The sequence below is a fragment of the Schistosoma haematobium genome, chromosome 1 (genome assembly GCF_000699445.3).
Source record: "Schistosoma haematobium chromosome 1, whole genome shotgun sequence".
Taxonomy (NCBI): domain Eukaryota; kingdom Metazoa; phylum Platyhelminthes; class Trematoda; order Strigeidida; family Schistosomatidae; genus Schistosoma; species Schistosoma haematobium.
This window is the reverse complement of record NC_067196.1, coordinates 5766323-5786186: the sequence shown is the minus strand read 5'-3', so window position 1 is coordinate 5786186 and position 19864 is coordinate 5766323. Positions and strand designations below refer to the sequence as shown.

Below are 19864 nucleotides of genomic sequence, written 5' to 3'. Positions count from 1 at the left end.
TTTTCTATGATTGAGTGAACATCGGTTCTGGGGTTTTTGGTGACCTATAGAATTCGATCTTCTGATGAAGCGCTATTTGGGGACGATACGAGTACGACAAGAACCTACATTGGTAGCTCGGACAAGAATGGCTGTCTAACGAGGCCTTTGTCAGAGGCTCATCAGCCAATGAATATTCTCACTGATAAGACCCTTTCCATGAGCCATGCACTGCACCATCCAACTTTATCGACCGGTTAAGTCTTCACATCTAAAAACACTCTATTTTAGGGTTTCGTGTGATCCCGAGACTTCCGTAGAAAGCATTCGAGACCTCATTTGCTTGTTGAACTCGCTATGTGCTGCGTTCGATGCTACAAGTAAGTGCGTAATCTCATATTCTGTGACGTGTTCGTGGTATTTAGTTTATCCATAGCCGAACATGGTGTCAGTGCTTTTAGGTTAGAATGATACGAGTTGCGTGATAGCCGATGTGAGAGTACCAGTTCATATAAAATTAGGCATGTGTACTAGCTTAATGGGGACAAGATGTGTAAAGGACATTGGACACAAAAGAAATCACAAAATATAAAATATACATAAATAACTTTACAACATGGAACAAACATCTCTGGCATACCAGATATCGCCCGAGTTCACCAAGGAAGAGAATACAGCTATTTATGACTTAGCGTTTTTAACATCTGACATACCAACACCCTTTCCCTGTCGAAATGGAAATGAAAATGCTCAACAATGTGAAGAATGAATCAAACCCATGTCCTTCGTTGACTCCACATTTACTGATTTAGACAGAGTTAACAAATTTCAAAAGCTAATTTGATGATGTCTATTTACGCAGTTTTACATTGCTGTTCGTACTAGACTTTGTTTATCTGCTTCGTTTCAATGAGTACTGCTTTGTCCTCTGTAACCCGCCGTTTTGTCTTTTCCCGAATCCAGTGCAATTAATGATTCTAGGTAGATTTATCCTATTGCACACCTCATCAAACGATATCTACCTGAAAATTTTTATCAATTAAAGTAATCAAATAAAAAGTAGAACTCCCTCCACGTTCATGCAAAATTGTTTTAAGTACTTAATCACTAGTTCTTAACCTAAGGACATGATGCTCTCCTGTCATATGCAAAATTTTTCGAATGATGCCAGACGTTCCCAAAATCTAGGGATCCTAATGCTGTGGCGTTTTCTACATTGACAGTTTCGGGGATACTGTGAAAGTCCTGTGGAGAAAACTATTAGATTCAAGGATACTGAAAATAGAGTTCTTCAATTCTTATCTTCATCATTTCTGAAGAATATACACCACGATTTGTTCACATTATGTCCATCACAATGCGCTTGTACGATCTCTGAAAAGTGGTTACTAATTGCATTCCATAGGATACTGTATTTTTAGTTACGCTCTTATTTTTGATGAGTGGTCTTTCCATTTTTTAAACGAGAAGTTAATGTTCAATGATATGATGCAATTTCAGCTCACAGATCTGTTAATAACGTAAGCTCTTGGGCGATGTGAAATCGACCACAATGCCTCTAGTCATACGTTTTTACACGTAAAGAAATTACATACCTATGTTCAAAACACTGACCAAAACACAATAAAATTTCAAAGGCGCTCAGGGGCGATCTGTTTACATGTCATTTTCTTTTCAGTCTGTTCTAAGTTTCAAGATTCTACACGTTATCCCCCAACTGTCAACTTTAATATCTTTAGTAATGCTTTTCAACAAAGACGTGGATTTATCGATGTGGTCCCCAACTCTATTAAAGTGGAAACGGCGGTTTTTAAATACATATTATATTAGCGTAAACTTTTTACTACAATCTAATTGTTTGTTTTATATGTGGGTTACAATATGGATGGTTGTGTGCGTACATGTGAGGAACTGATGTATGGACTTAAAAGCCATCACATACACGTCATCATTTCATAAAATAACTGATCAGTAAAGTAAGCTATGTCGGAATATGTAGGTTTTTGGTTTGTGTTTGCAAGATAATCAAGTCGATAATGATCCAAAGTCAGTGGTAGTGACGCAGATAGATTCACTTTTATATTTTCCTTCAGATTGTAAACCTTTAATTCTATTTCATACTTAAGTATGTGACTTCATGCATTCATTTCAAAATATACTCTCTGTGTCTAGCTTTCAATAGCATGAGTATTGCTTGGATTCATTTTGTTGTGATGTTGATTTTCTCTCCTTGTACTGATATGAAGTTTGACAGCCTGGTCCATGGATACTTTCATTGACCAACTGGTGGTAAACCGGTAATCCTAGAAACATACGAGGCAAGCACAGCTATTTGGATCGGCTTGTTTGTGGCGAAGCTGGCCAATACAGTCGTTAGGTATCCCCAGCAAACAAGACTTGTGATTATTTCAGATAGAAAAATTCTTCATAATCTTTTACAAAAATCGGCGAGACTAATTTATGGACGACCTTTGAACGAATCTTAAGTAACCTTGAAAAATATTAGCTAATCAGTAAACAGTCAGTATAGAGTAAAAATATGTTATACAAAACCAAGGAAATACAGTGGATACACTTCTTATAAGTGGTTCGAAAACTTGTTAGGGTTGGAAAGAGGTTCAGAGGTTCTAAAATCGTAATGAATGCAGTAGAGGAAATCATCCATACGGCTACAGAATAGTCGGCCTCTGGAGTCATGATAAAGTCTCAAAAACTCTTTCAGCCTCGAATACATAGTCCCAATATTGTCTATGTGCACTCCGGTTGTTGAGTGCACAAAATGCTACTTGTGGATAACGACACGCTCTCCAAACATCCGTATATATTGTAGAACCTGGCTGCAGCCAGTGTTACTGGTGCTTTTATTATCCAGTTCGCAATAGTTGTCATAATTTGCCTTAGGAATTATATATGCAGTTTTCATCCCGAACCGACATCAGCTATAATGTCGAGAATTTATTTAGCCAAATGGATGAAAGGCTTTCGTGTTAGAATCCGAGATCTATTTCCTTATACTTGACTGATTCGTCCACAAATTATAGTTTCGCCATTTTATTTGTTATAGCCGCTCAATTATCACGTTTTGTACAAAATTCGTTGTGAACTCATCATACGTTAGCATTAAACACTGAAGTTGGCGTTGTAACCTTGAAATCTCTAAAACGCTTCTGATTGGCTCGTCCATAAATTAGAGTCTCACCCAAAAATCTCTAAATCTGATTAGTATTGTTTTAGCATTAAGGTGCACCTGTTTAATGCCTCCATGCAAATTCAGAGTCGATAGAGTTAAACTATTATCTCCAAGTCACAGGCAACAACTGGTGAATTGCTGGGGGGGATGTCTCCCCCCCACATAACCGTCGTGCGAGTGAAGATTTAGTCGGCTCAACACTTACCAGTTCCTAATTCTGCTTTGTTTTCATGTTTTACCTTTTTTTTGTCTTTATTTAGCAGTTGAATGACCATACTTTGGAACTTTGAAAGACTTTTAATCGAATTAATTCTTTTGCAGTCAACACACACGGTTCTTCATTTTACATCGAAATGAAAAAAACTATTTTTGCCTCTCGTTAACTAACTATCATTCACACCACTACTATACTGAACATAGAACCTATTACATATGCATCGGTTCAAGTCACCACTCCACATTTGCATAGCTTGATAAAATTCTTTCAAAATAAATTCCAGAGTAGTATAAGTAGTAGCAGCAGCAGAAAAATTAGATGTAGTAAAAGGATAGGGAGATGTTGGAAGGACTCTCTTTCTCAGTTCGATTAGTAATTTCTGTCATTTATCCTTAAGATTTTTCAGAATATTACCAACAGTTCGTGCTGCTGCTAATGTGCACAGTCCAATAACATTTCTTGTTGTAGCTCATTATATTTCCAGCTGCTCACTCTGGTAAATTCTTAAGATAATTACCTTCAGTTTCAAAATATACTCTGTGTTTAGCTACGAAGAAAAAGTTTGGTTCCTAGCTGGTGAAGAAGACCAAATTTCTGAGGATTGATATTGGAAAAAAAGTGCATGCGAAAAAATATTCCAACTTAAAAAGTTAATTGATCCCAGAAAAACGGTGACATCACTGGGGTATATGTACAAATAACCTAGAATAGTGACTTTACCTTATGATTTAACCGAAATAACTATTTGTTTAAATTTTTCAGAAAAAGTTTATTTTAAACGTGCTTGAAATTTCCCTGCATTCGTGGTCAGTGATAATTAATTTCTCTTGTTTCTTACTCGACCTCGAATACTTTATCGTTCAAATCTATTTCAGGTTTGTGTAAAAGCTGAGTAAATCCTACACTACAAAGCTTAAACATTATTTCCATATCAGTCAGGCTACAGCTAGTGCTCAGATCATTAAAACGTTCCGACGAATTAGCATCATAAAAATTCAAATGCCTTCAGACCTCTCTGGCTATGTTTGTGTGGTTACAGGAGCTAGTCGTGGTTTCGGCCAAGGTATAGCTATCGGCCTTGGTAAAGCAGGAGCTACCGTTTACCTTACTGGAAGAACTCTTTCAGCAGAAAATGGTAAAGGAGGAGTTAGTCTCCGTGATACTGCCCATATTATTAATGCATCAGGCGGAGTAAGTTTTGAAAAACAATATTTCTATTTGTGTTTCGCAGTCATCTTAACATTTTCCACGTAACTTTTACCGCCAAGGATTCTTACAGTTCATTCATCAGCATGCAGTCAAAGTCAACTAACCATTACTATTGAAATTATGAGGAAAGTATCTCACACTGTTGACGAGGTTTCTTGGTAGGATGAAACCCGTTCAGTGTAATCTGGTTTCCAAAATTATCATAGTTAATGTCAATTCTTGATGAATACTGCTGAATTAAACTAATCACAAAATTTATTATCAATAGTAATTAGCACATTTAGGAACGAATAAAAATCAGTAAACGAAAGATATATTGGAAGCATGAAATTCAGGAAATGATTACGAATATGTACATATGTACCATCATAATTGAATTTCATGCCATAACGCTCAAAGTTTCCAACTGTAGATTATGAGCATTTCTTGAATAACGACCAAATAGTCTGTATTTTCCCACACGTTTCATTTCATTATTTAGTAACTCGATAAACTGGTCGTTTAGTCTATACTCATTTTTGAATCTACTCGTATGTTACCCACCATAAAGCGTCAAATTAAATGCCGTTTGAAAATCCATAAGTTAATATCACCTAACTGTATACAACACATCAGAAGAATTTCATCATTCAAGGCATCTAGAAAAGGTTATTTAAGTGTTGACTTATTTTTACTATGAATTATTGTTATAAAATAGAATCCTGTTTCTTTATCTGTTAAAAATTTGTCAGTGAAAATTAAATTTTTTGTTTATATAAGATCACATATCAGTTAGCTGCTCTGATTTCTAATCATTATTCGTAAAGAACGTATCCCCTAAGGGTGTCGAATATTTCACCACATGATTACAAAACAAAATGTTCTGTGTGACTTAGGAATGAATAGACTAAGTTCAATATACTCCCACATGATTTTGAGGTGATAGAGAAGATTTGTAGCTCGTGTTAATGATTTTGGTGAAGTTTCATTTTCTGGGTAGGATTTTTTGGTCGTGGAGTTTTCATTGTCATTCTGAGCAACATCATCAACAAAAACTTCAGGTAGAAGTTAATTATTTAATTTTTCACACTTATGACCAAAAGCCTGTCGATCTCAATCTTGATGGGTTAGTTTCGACGTTTAACCTGTTATTATCAACCTCTTTATTTTGATTGTATCTCCCTCTGACCTGATTCTTGGTTCTGCATTTGCCTATGATCTTTTTGACTGGTTGATAAATCGGATCGATTTTGATGTGTTGTTGGTTGACCTGAGTGCCAAGCTTCAAAAAATTCTCTGGTGTTGTTAGTATTCCCTCTCCAAAATTTCGACAATCTTCTAATCAAATGTGTGTACAAAATTGTCCATATACATTTATATAACCAAAGATATATCATGGCGATTAACCGCTAATCAATGTTCATACAGTCGAAGATAAACTAGGTGTCTTGTTTGCTCGATATAGTTTGTCGGAATTGGGAAGGCTTATTTCTGAGGTTATGTTCGATTTTTTGTTGTTGCTTCGCCCCTTGGTTTGCATAAGTGATTTTATCGGCTTATACGTCACTTCTATTCCAAACGACTTCAATAATCGTTGCTGTTTCTCATATTTCATCAAACAAAAATAAAGAGAATTCAGCGAAGATTTGCTTTTAAATGAAGTCATTTACTGAAGCTGTACATTCGTAATTATAGTTGTATGGTAAATATATGTCTATAGAAAAGATTGCATCGTAAAGTGATTCGAGACTCTAAATATCAAGTGAGGTCGCGTAATAATCAGAGGATTAGAGAAGAATAAGGGGATTAAAATAATTTACGGGTCAGAATTACAAAAGTTAATTGTTCGCTTGACAGATATGAAGAAACCACGAGAAACATATAGGTCAATAACTCTAGTATAACATCGATTATTCAGCTACAAGCATTATCACTTGGTCCTAAATTTTGTAGTACGTCAACTAATACTAATGAACGCAACGCTAAAGTCCTGTTTGAAAGTTTTATTCGTCTGACAGGTGACATTACCCCCGTATCTAATAGGGATTATGAACATTTCAGAACAACACTTGTAGACTGCTGTAATCAATATGTAAACACAATACCTAAAACTAAATAACTAATCACAAAAGAACATAAATCTCAATTATTTGATGTTCTGAGAAATCAGGATTTAGTTATGTGTCGCCCAGATAGGAGTGCAGGAATTGTCCTCATGAATATTCATAGCTATGTCATCAATCTATCCTCAATATTATCTGATGCTGTCAGATTATCTAGAGAAACCTTTCAAAAAGATGCAACCGAAAAAACGGAACAGATGTTAACTAAAATCCTAAAGAAGATGAGTTTATTATCAATTGTGACTTTTATGAACATCTTAAATCATCGGGTTTAGCTATGTTGAGTCTATACGGACTCCCAAAAGCTCATAAGAAGAATGTTCTACATCCTATACTTGGTATAAATAACTCTCCGTACCATTTGATTGCTAAATGGTTAAATGAAGTTTTACAACCCAAAAGCAATCATATCAATAGATACAACTCTTCATTCATTTGACTTTGTCGACTCAATTAGAAATATCAATGTGAATGATAACTTTTGGGATTCATTTATGGACCAATAATATGCGTACATTTTTATCGTATAATTGTTAAATACCTAAACTATTCATATTCATGTCTCTCTTGTTATGAACTTTATTTTGACGTATGAACTATTATTATACGGTTTACCATTCTTGAATTGTGCCCTGTCTATTAATTACTACCTCCCTCATTCACAGCCACATTTGGCTAACTGTTGTACAAACATTTTTTCATATTTTATGGCACGGTGTGGTCTGTTTGGTTGGTGTATAAACCAGTATGTTTGAAATAAATAATTCATATTGCAGAGGCTGAGATTTTTGTTCTGGACTTAACTGGCTGGGCTAGGCGGAAAGCAGGACCGATAAGGACTCTAGGCTGCTCGTACGTGTTTTACGCGTCACTGGTTCGACCGATAATTCACTACTCTCTAATTGGCGGTATCGTTACGTTATCCATTAGCAGGACACAGGCCACAAGTTATAACATAATGTAACTTCTTCGTTTACAAACGTCCCACTCACAGAAACTATATTTTTTCTGACTATATTAAAAACAGAAACCTTGATATTTGTATCCCAAAACATTATTTAAATGAGGTACTTCTATGATGTATTCTCAGTGTGCAATTCAGAATTAACAATGATTTCTATAAACAAACCGATGAAATTGCATTTAGTTCACCAATAGACCCCTTTTGGTTGATTGTTTCATGGCCAAGCTGGAAAATATGGTACTTTGACTAATAATTGGAAGATGTCATCTATATAAGAGATTTATGGATGATATCTTCATTATTTCTGAAGAGCATAAATGAAATTTTGAATCGATTCAATAATTGTCATAGACAATTCGATTCACATTGGAAGCAGAAGGCAGTGGGGAATTTCATTTTCTTTATGTCTCGTCGAAAAGGTCAGATGGCTTTTTACGGAGATCTTTATACAGAAAACCTACCTGGAATGTTCAGTATATGAATTACTGTAGCTGGGTCCCATTGATTAGAAAGAGAAACTTAATGCACTCTTTATCCTCAAGGATTAGGCGAATATTTTCTAGTGATACGATAGATGACAAACTACTTCAACTTCGACAGATACTCATCAAAAATGGTTATCCACCTAAATTTGTCAATAGGAAATTAACACCAGGACAACAACAACAGTTCAAAGAAAACTTCTTATGATTATCGAATGTAAAGGAGATGCGGCTACTGAACTCTTAAATAAACGGATTTCAAAATCCCTCAATAAAACCTATTCAGCTACGCTCTGTATTGTCTTCTCAAGCCGGTCTATCATTCATAGATATGCTAAGGATAAACTTCCGCTTTGAACCATATCGATGTACATCTACAAATTTACTTGCTACTGTGCGGCAGGTTACATTGGTCACACAAAGCGATCATTTTCCAAACACATCTCAGAACATTATCCGGAGTGACTCTTAAAAGCAGAATGCGAGACAGTCACCACTTCGATACAGGTCGAAACGGGTCAGAATTATGAAATATAACCGAACAGTTACCAGTTCAATACATGATCATTTAATCAAGTCTGGACACGTCGCTCCTAAGGGAACTTTCTTTAAACTAATTTATACAAACGATCGAACTGGATCAAAGGGAGGTCGAAAATTATTCACTGTTAAGGCGTTGGCGATCCACCAATTCAAGCCCGAACTCTACGTGCAAAAGTGATACGCTCAACGTCTTATCCTTCCTTAGCCCTGATTTTCTCCTGTAGTATGTTTTTCCTCCATTTTTTATTATTGTTTTGTAATTTTAAGCCATAATCAGTTATTATTATCCTTTAACAATTTTTCATGATTATTATCCGGTTGCTATTACAACCTTTATGTTTTTCATTTTTCTGGATATCTGTCAAGTAGACAATTATCCTTCTGACCCGTTAATTATTTCCACACTCCTGTTCTTCTCTAATCCCCTGATTATTACGTAACCTCATTTAGTATTTAGAGTCTCAAATCGCTTTATGATGCAATCCTTTCTATCCTTCTATAGACATATATTTACCATACAAATATAATTATGAATGTACAGCTTCAGTAAATGACTTCATCTAAAAGAAATTCTTCGCTGAATTCTCTTTATTCTTATTCTAATACTTCTTTTATATAGTGTAGGTTGGTCCATTTTTGGTTTCGTTTCGCTGTTAAGTTGGATTGGTATGTTTGTCTAAGTGGATAATCGGCCTTATGCAATATCATGCCTCGTGTACCATCATCTCACCTACTGTTTATCCCTGGAATGGGATACGAGGACAGGTACAGAATATGTCTGGATTAAGATAAAACAGGAAAGTTAAATAAGAAATACACAACGGTAGTTAGAATGAGAAAAAGAGAAGTGTTGTTAGTACGGTCAGATAAACACATAGCATTAGTTCGCATAATTAATCACTGCCTGATTGAACTGTTGAGAAACACTTAGACTTCATTAGACTTAGACTGCATTAGATAGTCTTAGTCTATGGTTAAAAAACTGTAGACAATACGATGCCCAAATGGTCATAATAGCATTTCATTTATCAATACTGTTGTTGATCTTTTCAGACTATTGTTTTCTATTCATTTTCTTTTATATTTAATTACTTTCCTTTTGTTATGTTCATACAAAGTAGAATAATTAAAACTGACACATTTCCATAACAGCTACTACTTTCTATATTGACATTTATTTGTTTCCCGATTTTGCTTCATTCTTTCTGATTAATAATAATGTGTCATATCAGTATACTTAAGCTTTTTCTGATAAAAAGAGTATCTTAATGGTAGTTATATTGTTCTATGATATGTACAACATTTTGTAATATTCTATCTTTACTAAATAATGTTATTATAAGTGAAAGATTTAATTTCTTTACTTGATTTAGTTTCATTTTCTTTGTTTGTTTTGTATAATAGAAAGCAATCACTGTTGCTGTGGATCATTCTGATGATACACAAGTTGCAGGACTATTTTCTCGTATTCATAAAGAACAATATGGTCGTTTAGATATATTTGTAAATTGTGCATTTAGTGCAACTGATTATTTATTGGATAATAATAATTCACCATACTGGGAATCTAAACTTCGTCCAAATGAAGAATGGGATTTAATTAATCGAGTTGGACTTCGTAATGCATATATATGTAATGTATTAGCTACACGTATGATGATAAAATGTCGTGAAGAATCAATGGATTTAACAAAGAATAATGATGAAAATGTATATAATCATTCTAATAGTATAACAACTTCACTTATTCATAATAAACCATTACCTACAGGATTAATTGTAAACATTTCTAGTTTCGGTGGAATTACAAGGATATTTAATGCTGCATTTTGTGCAGGTAATTAACAATAGATTGTTATTAGTTTGTTATAAAAATAAACAGTGTATAATTTTAAAAAGTGTACAAATATCACTAACTGTAATGATCATAAGGTTATGGATGTTAAATGTTTGTACTAGTAGTGCATACCCACCAGCAAGAAATATTTGTAAACTTGTGGCTGTATATTCTATTCCATTCTGCTTAACGCGGCCGCAGTGATAAACATTATTATTGATATAATTTAGTACATAATAAATCAGGTTCACATCTCTAGTGAACCATTCGAGTTGTATATAAGCCGATAAAAATCAAACTATGAAATGAATTTCATTTGATTTATTTAGTAAATTCTTCTGTTATCGTATTCTTAAATTTTACCTTTTTATTCATTCCTTTTCTCCACTCTCTTGTCATCACAGATACTGACAACTTGGAATAAATTCAATTTTTGTTTTTCTAATTCATTGTTTATTCATTTGAATTGGTTTCAATATCACATAAGACTATCATTATGTCTGTTGTTACCATAGGGAAAAACATATATTAAGGACTCAGTAGCTGTGTGGATAACGCGATGGCGTTTGAAGCGAATGGTACTGGGTTCGAGTCTCAGAGTGAACATCAACTCTGAGATGCAGGTACATCCAACTGACGAGTCCCAAATAGGACGAGACGCGCGTCCTGGATTCCACTGCTAGCCACTATCCATCATTACTTATAAATAGCTTGTGAATTAAGGTAATATCGAGACATACGCACAGTATGCACATATGCCAATAACAGACTGATCAATTGCAGTCTTAAACCTCAATGGAAAATACAAGCCAAATAATGCCAAGTGAATTATTTTCGCTTATTTACATAAATGATGATAATAAAAAAATGCGAAATCATTAATCTACTTCGATCGATTGGAGTTAGATAATAACACCGTTAGATGCCGGTTCAGTAGTCTAGAGGTTTAGGTGTTCGCGCGCGAGACTTAAGGTTCTGAGTCCGAGTCCTGTGTGCGAAATTGTGGATGCGCAAAGCTGAGGAATCCATGTTCATTTTGTATGGTAATGTGTGTGCGAACTACTCAGTTCATTAGAAAAATCTAAATAAAAATTAGATTGAATTGGATACCAACATTTTAGGTGTACATATTTCTACTTTAAAATTTCATTTCATATTCATACATGTGTTGTGTCTTTTGCCCGGTTAATTATCAAGTGATCTGATTGCCAATCAGAGTACGACGTATACAATCTTAGCACTGTGTCAAACCAGTAACGCGTAGACTTGTACAAGCAATTTAGAGTCTTTATTGGTCCTTCTCGTCTAGCCTTGCCTGTCCAGTCCGAAGAACACCAATATCAGATCCCACTGTATAAATCATATATTTCAGACACACGTGGTTTATATACAAACAGACCAGACTGCATCACACCATGAAATAAAAAAAATAACAATTATACAAGTTCAGGTCAAAAGTGGCTGTGATTGTGAGAGACTGCAACTAAATTGGGAATATCCTGTGAATAGTAAATCGTATAATAGCATTCAGTAAGTCAGATTAAAGCATATGATAAAAGGAATATAAATATATATAATCTAGTTACTAAACAGTTCAAAAATACACTGGGTCATCTGCATCTCTGATATCCAATTTAGGTCATATCGCTTTCTGATGAATCGACGAGTCTCTTTCATTTCATAATATTTATTTTATAACACTTAATTTCAATCATATGATTGATGTTACTTAAGAAATTCACAACTTCTTACATGTCAAGGACTGTCAAACCGTTAGTTTCTGGTTCAATAGTCTAAAGATTAAATACTCAACGAAAAGTCTTGGGTTTAGTTCTAATTGAGGTCATAGATGGGCACTGCTGAGGAGTCCCACACTAGAACGAAACGGGTGTTCAGGGCTTCCTGATTGTTAACAGTTGTCTAAGGTCAATCAGTGATGCTAACTTTAAAAGTCAACAATCTCCACTAAACACTACTATGCGAATAACCATGAATAACTTGATTAATTAATGTTCTATGTTGTAGTCTGTTCATTAATATTAAAACTGTATGATATACGCGTAAATATATGGAGCTGGTTGATCATAGGTTTCGTATATTGACCAATTTATCATAATATTAGAGATCTGTTAATGGTACATTGTAGTAGTTCGACCATTATTTTTAGCTGAACATGGGAAACAACATTTTTAAAGTATCTAATGTATAATTTTTGTGTTTTTACAATTCGATAGGATCTATTTCAATCAGCAATCAACATTTCTGTTGGTTGACTTGATAAATAACAGTTTGTTTTTTGTTTGACATTTTTAATTCGTACTGTCGTCATACAGTTTTTGTAATTTCGTCAGATGTCTCATTCATGTTTAATGCGAATAATTGAAGTATCAGATTAAAAAAGGGAATAGAATCCACTGAATGATGAGCCGTGATCACGGAGATATAATTTTCCTACATATTTCCTGAGAGTGGTAATATACCTTTATCAACGAATAGATTTGTTTAAACTGGGATGCAGGTATATCCAAATGACGAGTCCCAAATAAAGCTAAACGCGCTTACTGTATTTCACTACTAGCCACAATCCTCTATTCTACAAAACGTGGTGTTTTTTAAGTTTTTCCAGTTACGAGATTAGTTTTTGTCACAGTTAATGCTCTCCTTATTCTGTTGTGAATTTTCAGAGTTGTTTCTCTGCTTAACATTATCTATTGCAATGTACCGTATACGTTGGATTGTAAGTAATATAATAATCTATTGCAGTAATGCAATACAATCGTTTCATGTTAATTGATCCATAGTTCTAATATTGTTTCATAATGTTATTCCGTGGATTCATTCGTTTCTTTTCAAACTACATTTTTCGTCCAATCATTTTCGCGATCATAATCCCTACTGTCACATTGGCTCTTTTGCTATTCATCTTGTTAACTTGACCTTGCTGTACTGATTTTTTGTGGTTGTAACTCAGTTTGATACATATTTGTTCCAGATAAAGTTCATCATCGTCTAAAATTAATTGAAAAACTTAATAACATAGTGAATCGCTTTTTTTCTCTCTTTAGGCTCCTATACTACAATATGACCTCTCGAACTCATTATAATTCAAAGTGTCAAAGTTCTCCATATTATGCATGTCATTCCAAATTGAGAAACGAACGATTTTTACTATATTGTGTTCTTGATGACCTTACTCTATAACTGCGTTATTTCTAAATATGTTAAAAATTAGAACAAGACTTATTAAAAGGAAAATATTGGTTTCAATCACTTCTTCATAAACGTTTTCTTCAAGATCTAGTAATACTTAGATACATATTTAGAAAATATGAACCATTCAAAGGAATCTATGTGATTTATGGCCGATGAAGATTTAATTAAAAACAACGTTGATCATTTATATGTCTTATCAGTGCTTGAAGTCACTAACTTCTAGTCTGAGCCATGTTGGGAGATACAGACTACTTGGTTGGGGTCCGCATGACTATCGTATCCAATGGTTGTAGACTCTGGGTGACATGGCTCAGAACCTATCACAATGACGAAGGTGTATACACTCTGTCTTCCCTTAAGCTACGAGATTAAAATAACTTCATGTCTTTTTTTCTACGAACTAATTCTTTCTTCCTGTACTATATTCTTATATACAATCTTTCTTTTATATATTACCACCACTGAATTAACTTCTTCTATGGATTCGATGTTCATCTTGTTGTGCTAATGAGGTACGGCAACTTGGACCGATGCACATATGTGCCTGATCCTACGTTGTAGTTGACTGACTGATATATCTTATCCTAACTTTTTAATGTGACAGGTAAATAATACAATGTTTTTATGTCATGATTCTATGATCTTTTTCTTAACAATCCATAAGATTTAATAATTTTTATGTCAATAATATAATAGTTTATTTGAAAGATTTTTATGGAGATTGGTCTTAGTTCACAGGTTGTATTTTCCAGAGATTGATGACCGTCACGCTTTGTCGCAAATTCATTGAAATTGAAGTCGTAACATTGGACGTTGATTCGGTGACCCTTGTTGTTAATCACTTATCATAAAACGTTTAGGACTCAGGTTCCATGGGGTTGTCATTGTGGAGTATTGAAGAGTTGTACACCAGGACGAAATAGCTGTCCAGTGCTATATTGGTTCTTAGTGGTACCATGGTTAATTCAAATCTATGATAAATACTACCCACGAATTAAACCAATCTTTACAAAATCCCTTTAACTAAATTCGTAAGATTTATATCAGTTATATTAAATAATAATCATTTATCTGTTACGAAAATGTTCATATTCGATTCTATATTAATCAAGGTAAATCATCTTTGGATCGACTTAGTCAAGAAATGGCACGTGATCTGAAAGAACATAATGCAAATATTAGCATTGTCAGTATTATACCTGGACTTATACAAACAGAATCAGTTGTTTCAGCCTATGAAAGTGGCAATTCAGTTAAATTGTTTGGATATGATGCCAGTTTAAGAATGGGTAAATTTTATATTACTAATTATTTTCAAGTTTCTTATTGAATGCATTTAGAAATTATTTGAACGTTAGCTAAATGATTATTCGTTTTGTCTCTGAAGTCCACAGCAGTGCTCACTTGCAACCTTACACAATATTGAACGTAGAATCCTTAGATCATGTTGATGTCAGTTTGTGATTCGAACAGTCCACAATTTATACAAAATCGTCTCCTGAAAGCTAACTAACTTGAATATAAAATATTGTTGATAAGCGGGGTAGTTAGTCATAATCAATCACCTAATGTATAAAAATAACTACCTTGAATATTCAATGATACACTTCATTCCATCTAAACATATAGGTTATGTCCCATAGAAAGAATGGATTTAACTGTCTATAATTTGGACTTGAAAACTGCTACTCTGATTAACATTGAGATCTCCACCATTAAGTATAGCTGTTATTTATTGGCTTGAACATTCAACTTTTAACTAATTGAATATCGATACAAACTATGTTAATGTTTATAAATCTAAGTAATATATCCTTGTTATGTCCTTGATTTGTTTACCCAATAATATACAGAAGATAGCTTGTATCGATCTGGTTTAAGGCTAACTGGTTTAACATTGAGACTAGAAATGCGTGAGTCCGAATTTAGACTAACGTCCTTGGATAGAGAGACAAAAACTTGTACCAGCTGATTGGTTGACAAGTAAGAGAGGAGACGAGTCAACTAGAACACTACTCGATTTAATCCTGATTCCCAACTCAGATTAGTGTAAAAAGATACATGAATAAATAGATGGCTAACACGTCTACAACGCACAAACAATTAGGAAAGTACAATTATGTCCAAACTGATTATTATGGTAGAAAAATACGGTACAAAAGTTACGTTTAACTTACGATAGCTTTGGAACAGAAAAGGGTGTGTCAGTGAATAATAAATCGAACGAAACATTTTGTTTTATAGAGTAACTTAAGGACAAAACTAAGTCATAGTATTTTACAAACTTCGAATGAAGTAGAACAACGTCCCCACAAATAGCTTCTGTTTTCTGTTATTGCTTCTTTTTTTCTTTATTCACATCAATCCTACACATACATAAACTTTCAGATAATCGAAAGAACTGCAGCCAGAACGGTAAGATGTCTCATTTACCAGGTACAGATTTTTATGTATGGGTTCTAGCCGCAATTTAATTGTGGTGGCTTGTGATACTATCTGGTTGCGCAAACTGAAGCGAATTAGAGCCTGGTTTGAAATTATGATGTAGTGTTTGAAAGTTAAATATTAACTACTGAACTGCTACTTCACCAACAACCAAATAACTGTATTCCTATCATTACCTATGTAAATTGCTTGTATGAATTATGTGAATACTCTAATGAGCAAACTCAAAAGGAGATAGAATTCATGAAAACAGTCATCGGTTGTGAATGTTAACTTGTTCTTTAGTCTTCTCAATTTACCGAAAGGTCTCTTAGTTGAAAAATAAAACTTAAGTAATGTTAGAAATAATTCTCCATGTTGTATTCAAATTCAGTCTTTCTTTCTTTACCACTGTTAGCTTACTAAGAATTCTAGCTCGACCATATCCTTGCTGTTCAAATATTATTATAATAAAGTTTCCCTGCTTTAAAGTTGTTTCAACTGACTAACAATATATATGTTGACTCAAATTTGTTCATATTCTACCCTAAAGATTGTTTAATACATCATGAAGTTAATTCTTATAAAATTTAATCGGAACCTTCATACTGATTAGTGTATTTTCTTATTCGTCTATCCGTAGACAAGGGAGAGGAAAATACAGTAGAACTGTAGCATCAACTATATGTATGAAGGTACAAGATGTGTCATACGAAAGAAGATACATGGTAGTTAGGGTCTATTGAAAAAAATTTTCTTACATAAATATTCACGTGTTATTTGTATATGTAATACATGAATTTATTATAATATTCCATACCTAGTGATGACAATTTTATACTTGTAGTCAAGTAGCTAGTGTTGAATGATATTACTATTCAGTGAGATTATAGTTTATAGACGACCTTTGAGCGACGCTAAAGTGACCTTAAGAGCGTCTACCTACTTAATGAGGCTAAATAAAGGTTATAAAGCAGTTTGAGGAATAAAAATAATGATTTAAAGCTGATGGTTAGGGTTAGGAATTAGATTTATTGTTTTCATCAGCTAAAATGCCAAGACGCTATTTGAACGAGTAGGTCAGTGAATCTCGCGCCAAAATCGAAGACTTATTATCCTAAATCTGATTGGTTCGTCCTTAAGTTATAGTCTCGTCTACTATTCTTTTAATTATTGATCTGTTCTCTTTTCTATCAAGTAAAATGAATTGTTTTCTTAAATTCAATTTTATTTAAAAACGCGAAGTTCAGCGAAGGGATCTCTATTCAACGAATCTATTATCAATCTGTACAACTGTACATATATGAAAATTGTTTTGTTAAAGTACTAATTCTGTGAGGAAATGTAAATAAAATAATGAGAATATAAGACGTAAGTAAAGGGGAACGCAGTAATAATAATAATACTAATAATAAAATGAAAACACTAATTAGGGCCACTGCAACGATAACGGTAAGACATACTTCTTTTGTACGCATAGTTCTGGTTTGAGCTCATGGATGGTAAGAGCTTCGGCTATTTTTAGGAGTTGGATACGAAGAAATCTAGGTACATTTGAACGAATCACATAAATAACCTTAAAATCAAACTGTGGATCCTCAGAATGATTACAGTCGATTAGTTGCTCAAGTATATAACTCCTAACTGCTTTCCTTTCAGCATTGCAGAACCAAACTGGGATATGTTCTCGTATCCGAGTTGAAAGCGAACGCTGGCTACGGCCAATTTACGTTGCTCCACAAGAGCAAGTGAACTGGTAGATGCCCATGAAGACGACCAGATGCGGAAGCCTATCTTTTATAGATACAGAAAATAAGTTCCTACTAGTGAAGGTTATTCACAGTTTTGCCGCATTAAATGTTCTTTTAATCACTGTCATTAGGCGATTTTTGATAACATCAGATGTTCGATCCCTTTTCAATTCCAGACTTATAGAGAGGTTTATCTTGGAGACAGAACAACTTCATAATAAATTCGTCGAAAAAAAGATCCCTTCGTTGAACTTTATGTTGTTTTTTTTAATTTTTAATGTTTAAATGAGAATTATTTATCAATTTTATTTAGCTATGCCAGCTCCTATTCTTGGTGATGTAATTGCATGTTTAGCTCAACAATCAAATAATAAAAAATTACTTCAATATTCTGGTCATTGTTTATTTGCTCCTGATTTAGCTTCAGAATTTGGTATAAAATCATATGATGGTTATAATTTTACAAATTTACGTTCTATTAAAGGATTATTACAATTAATTGGTTGGAAACATTTAGCTATTTTATTTCCAGGATTTATTAAAATCCCTTATTGGTTAATTGCTATAGTGACATCGAAATTTTAAAGTATCCTTTTTTTCATTACAAATCATGTATTAGTTTAATTTCTTATATTTATAATCTGTTATTAGTGATAGTTTATCTTTTAGCATTTAACTGTCTTTTTCTATTTGTATAATGTATATGAAATAGAACTATATTCATCCGTCTACTTATATAATTTATCAGTAGTATGATAAACTTTTGCAATAGTCCTTTTTTAGTTGTGTATTTTTTCTTCAAACAATAACTTCTTTGTATTGATAAACTACAATCTCTTTTCCTATGCCAATGTGGTATGGCAACTCGAACTGATGTACGTACGTACGTACGAAGTTCTACGTTGTTACTGACTGACAATCTCTTTTCAATTAACGCTAATATTCCATTATTTATTATTGTATTACTATTAACAATACTATTATGACTATTGTTGTTTTACAATATATTCAAAAGGTTTATATACACTGTTCAATGTTTTCAATATTTATATATCTATTGTTCAACTGTGAAATGATAAAGGCAGCAATTTTCTAATTTCTTTCTGTTATTCGGTAAAAAACATAGATTAATTTACCTCATTATTGTCTATAATCATTATATGTATACTTTTTTAGTCTTCATCATCCATCATCTTCTTTATATTGAGTGGTCATCATCATAGATCTTTTTCATTTCAGAACAAATTGTTATTATAATCTTGATGGAATTTTGTTCTGTGAGCTGGTTGGTTTAGAGCTTTCATCGTTCTTTTGAACGACATCATCGAATTTCTCCGCATATGGTTCACAACTTGTCCTGTAAACTTCGATGTTGATTAGTTCTTATTATAATCGTATAATTTTCAGTTAACAATAATATCAGTTATTGCTTATCATACAAGTTGTTTACGTTTAGTACCTATTATCTTGTATATGTATGACAAGTTTTTCGTTGTTGTTTACTTTCTATTGTTTTATTTCATTATCCTTGTGGTTAAGTTTATATTATACAAATTTCCTTTAACAAAACAACTATTATGAAGTAAGTTCATTCTCCAATTTCCCTGACTTCTGTAGTGGTTATATTACGTAATTAGCACAACGATGTTTTCGTACTAAGTACATGAGTTAGTTTGTAGTGTTTCTGTCATGTTATTGCCCCCAAATGCCCTGGTGCGACCGAAAGTGGGAAGAGTCAGCTCTCCCTCTCGAAATGCTCTCACATGGTCACAACTACTGTCAGAGAAGTTCTGCTCACTGCCTTCTCGTGGCGGGAGTGTTGTTTACGAAATTGAGAGGACGAAGAGAGAATGTCCAGAGCTTTAATCGGGTTGGTGGACACAGAGAATTCACATAGGGGAGTTGGGAAACCCTGGTTCCAAACCAATGGTGCACATGGGCTCCAGTATCCTG

General features: G+C 33.7%; 1 protein-coding gene across 1 annotated transcript; it reads left to right on the top strand.

Annotated features, from left to right (window-relative positions):
• Nucleotides 1–878: 878 nt before the first annotated feature.
• Nucleotides 879–19846, top strand: DHRS1_4 (Dehydrogenase/reductase SDR member 1). The gene is made up of 5 exons (XM_012942606.3): nt 879–960; nt 4262–4577; nt 10091–10523; nt 14849–15025; nt 18225–19846. The coding sequence occupies exons 2-5, from the start codon at nt 4386–4388 to the stop codon at nt 18494–18496; spliced, it is 1074 nt and encodes a 357-aa protein (XP_012798060.1). The 5' UTR covers nt 879–960; nt 4262–4385; the 3' UTR covers nt 18497–19846.
• The last annotated feature ends 18 nt before the right edge of the window (nt 19847–19864 follow it).

What these genes read in the sequence shown, in the direction of transcription:
- DHRS1_4 (XM_012942606.3), top strand. Translation starts at nt 4,386, where the DNA reads ATGCCTTCAGACCTCTCTGGCTATGTTTGTGTGGTTACAGGAGCTAGT. An exon ending in TTATTAATGCATCAGGCGGA is followed by an intron (nt 4,578 to 10,090) that starts GTAAGTTTTGAA and finishes TTTGTATAATAG; the next exon opens with AAAGCAATCACTGTTGCTGT. An exon ending in TGATGCCAGTTTAAGAATGG is followed by an intron (nt 15,026 to 18,224) that starts GTAAATTTTATA and finishes AATTTTATTTAG; the next exon opens with CTATGCCAGCTCCTATTCTT.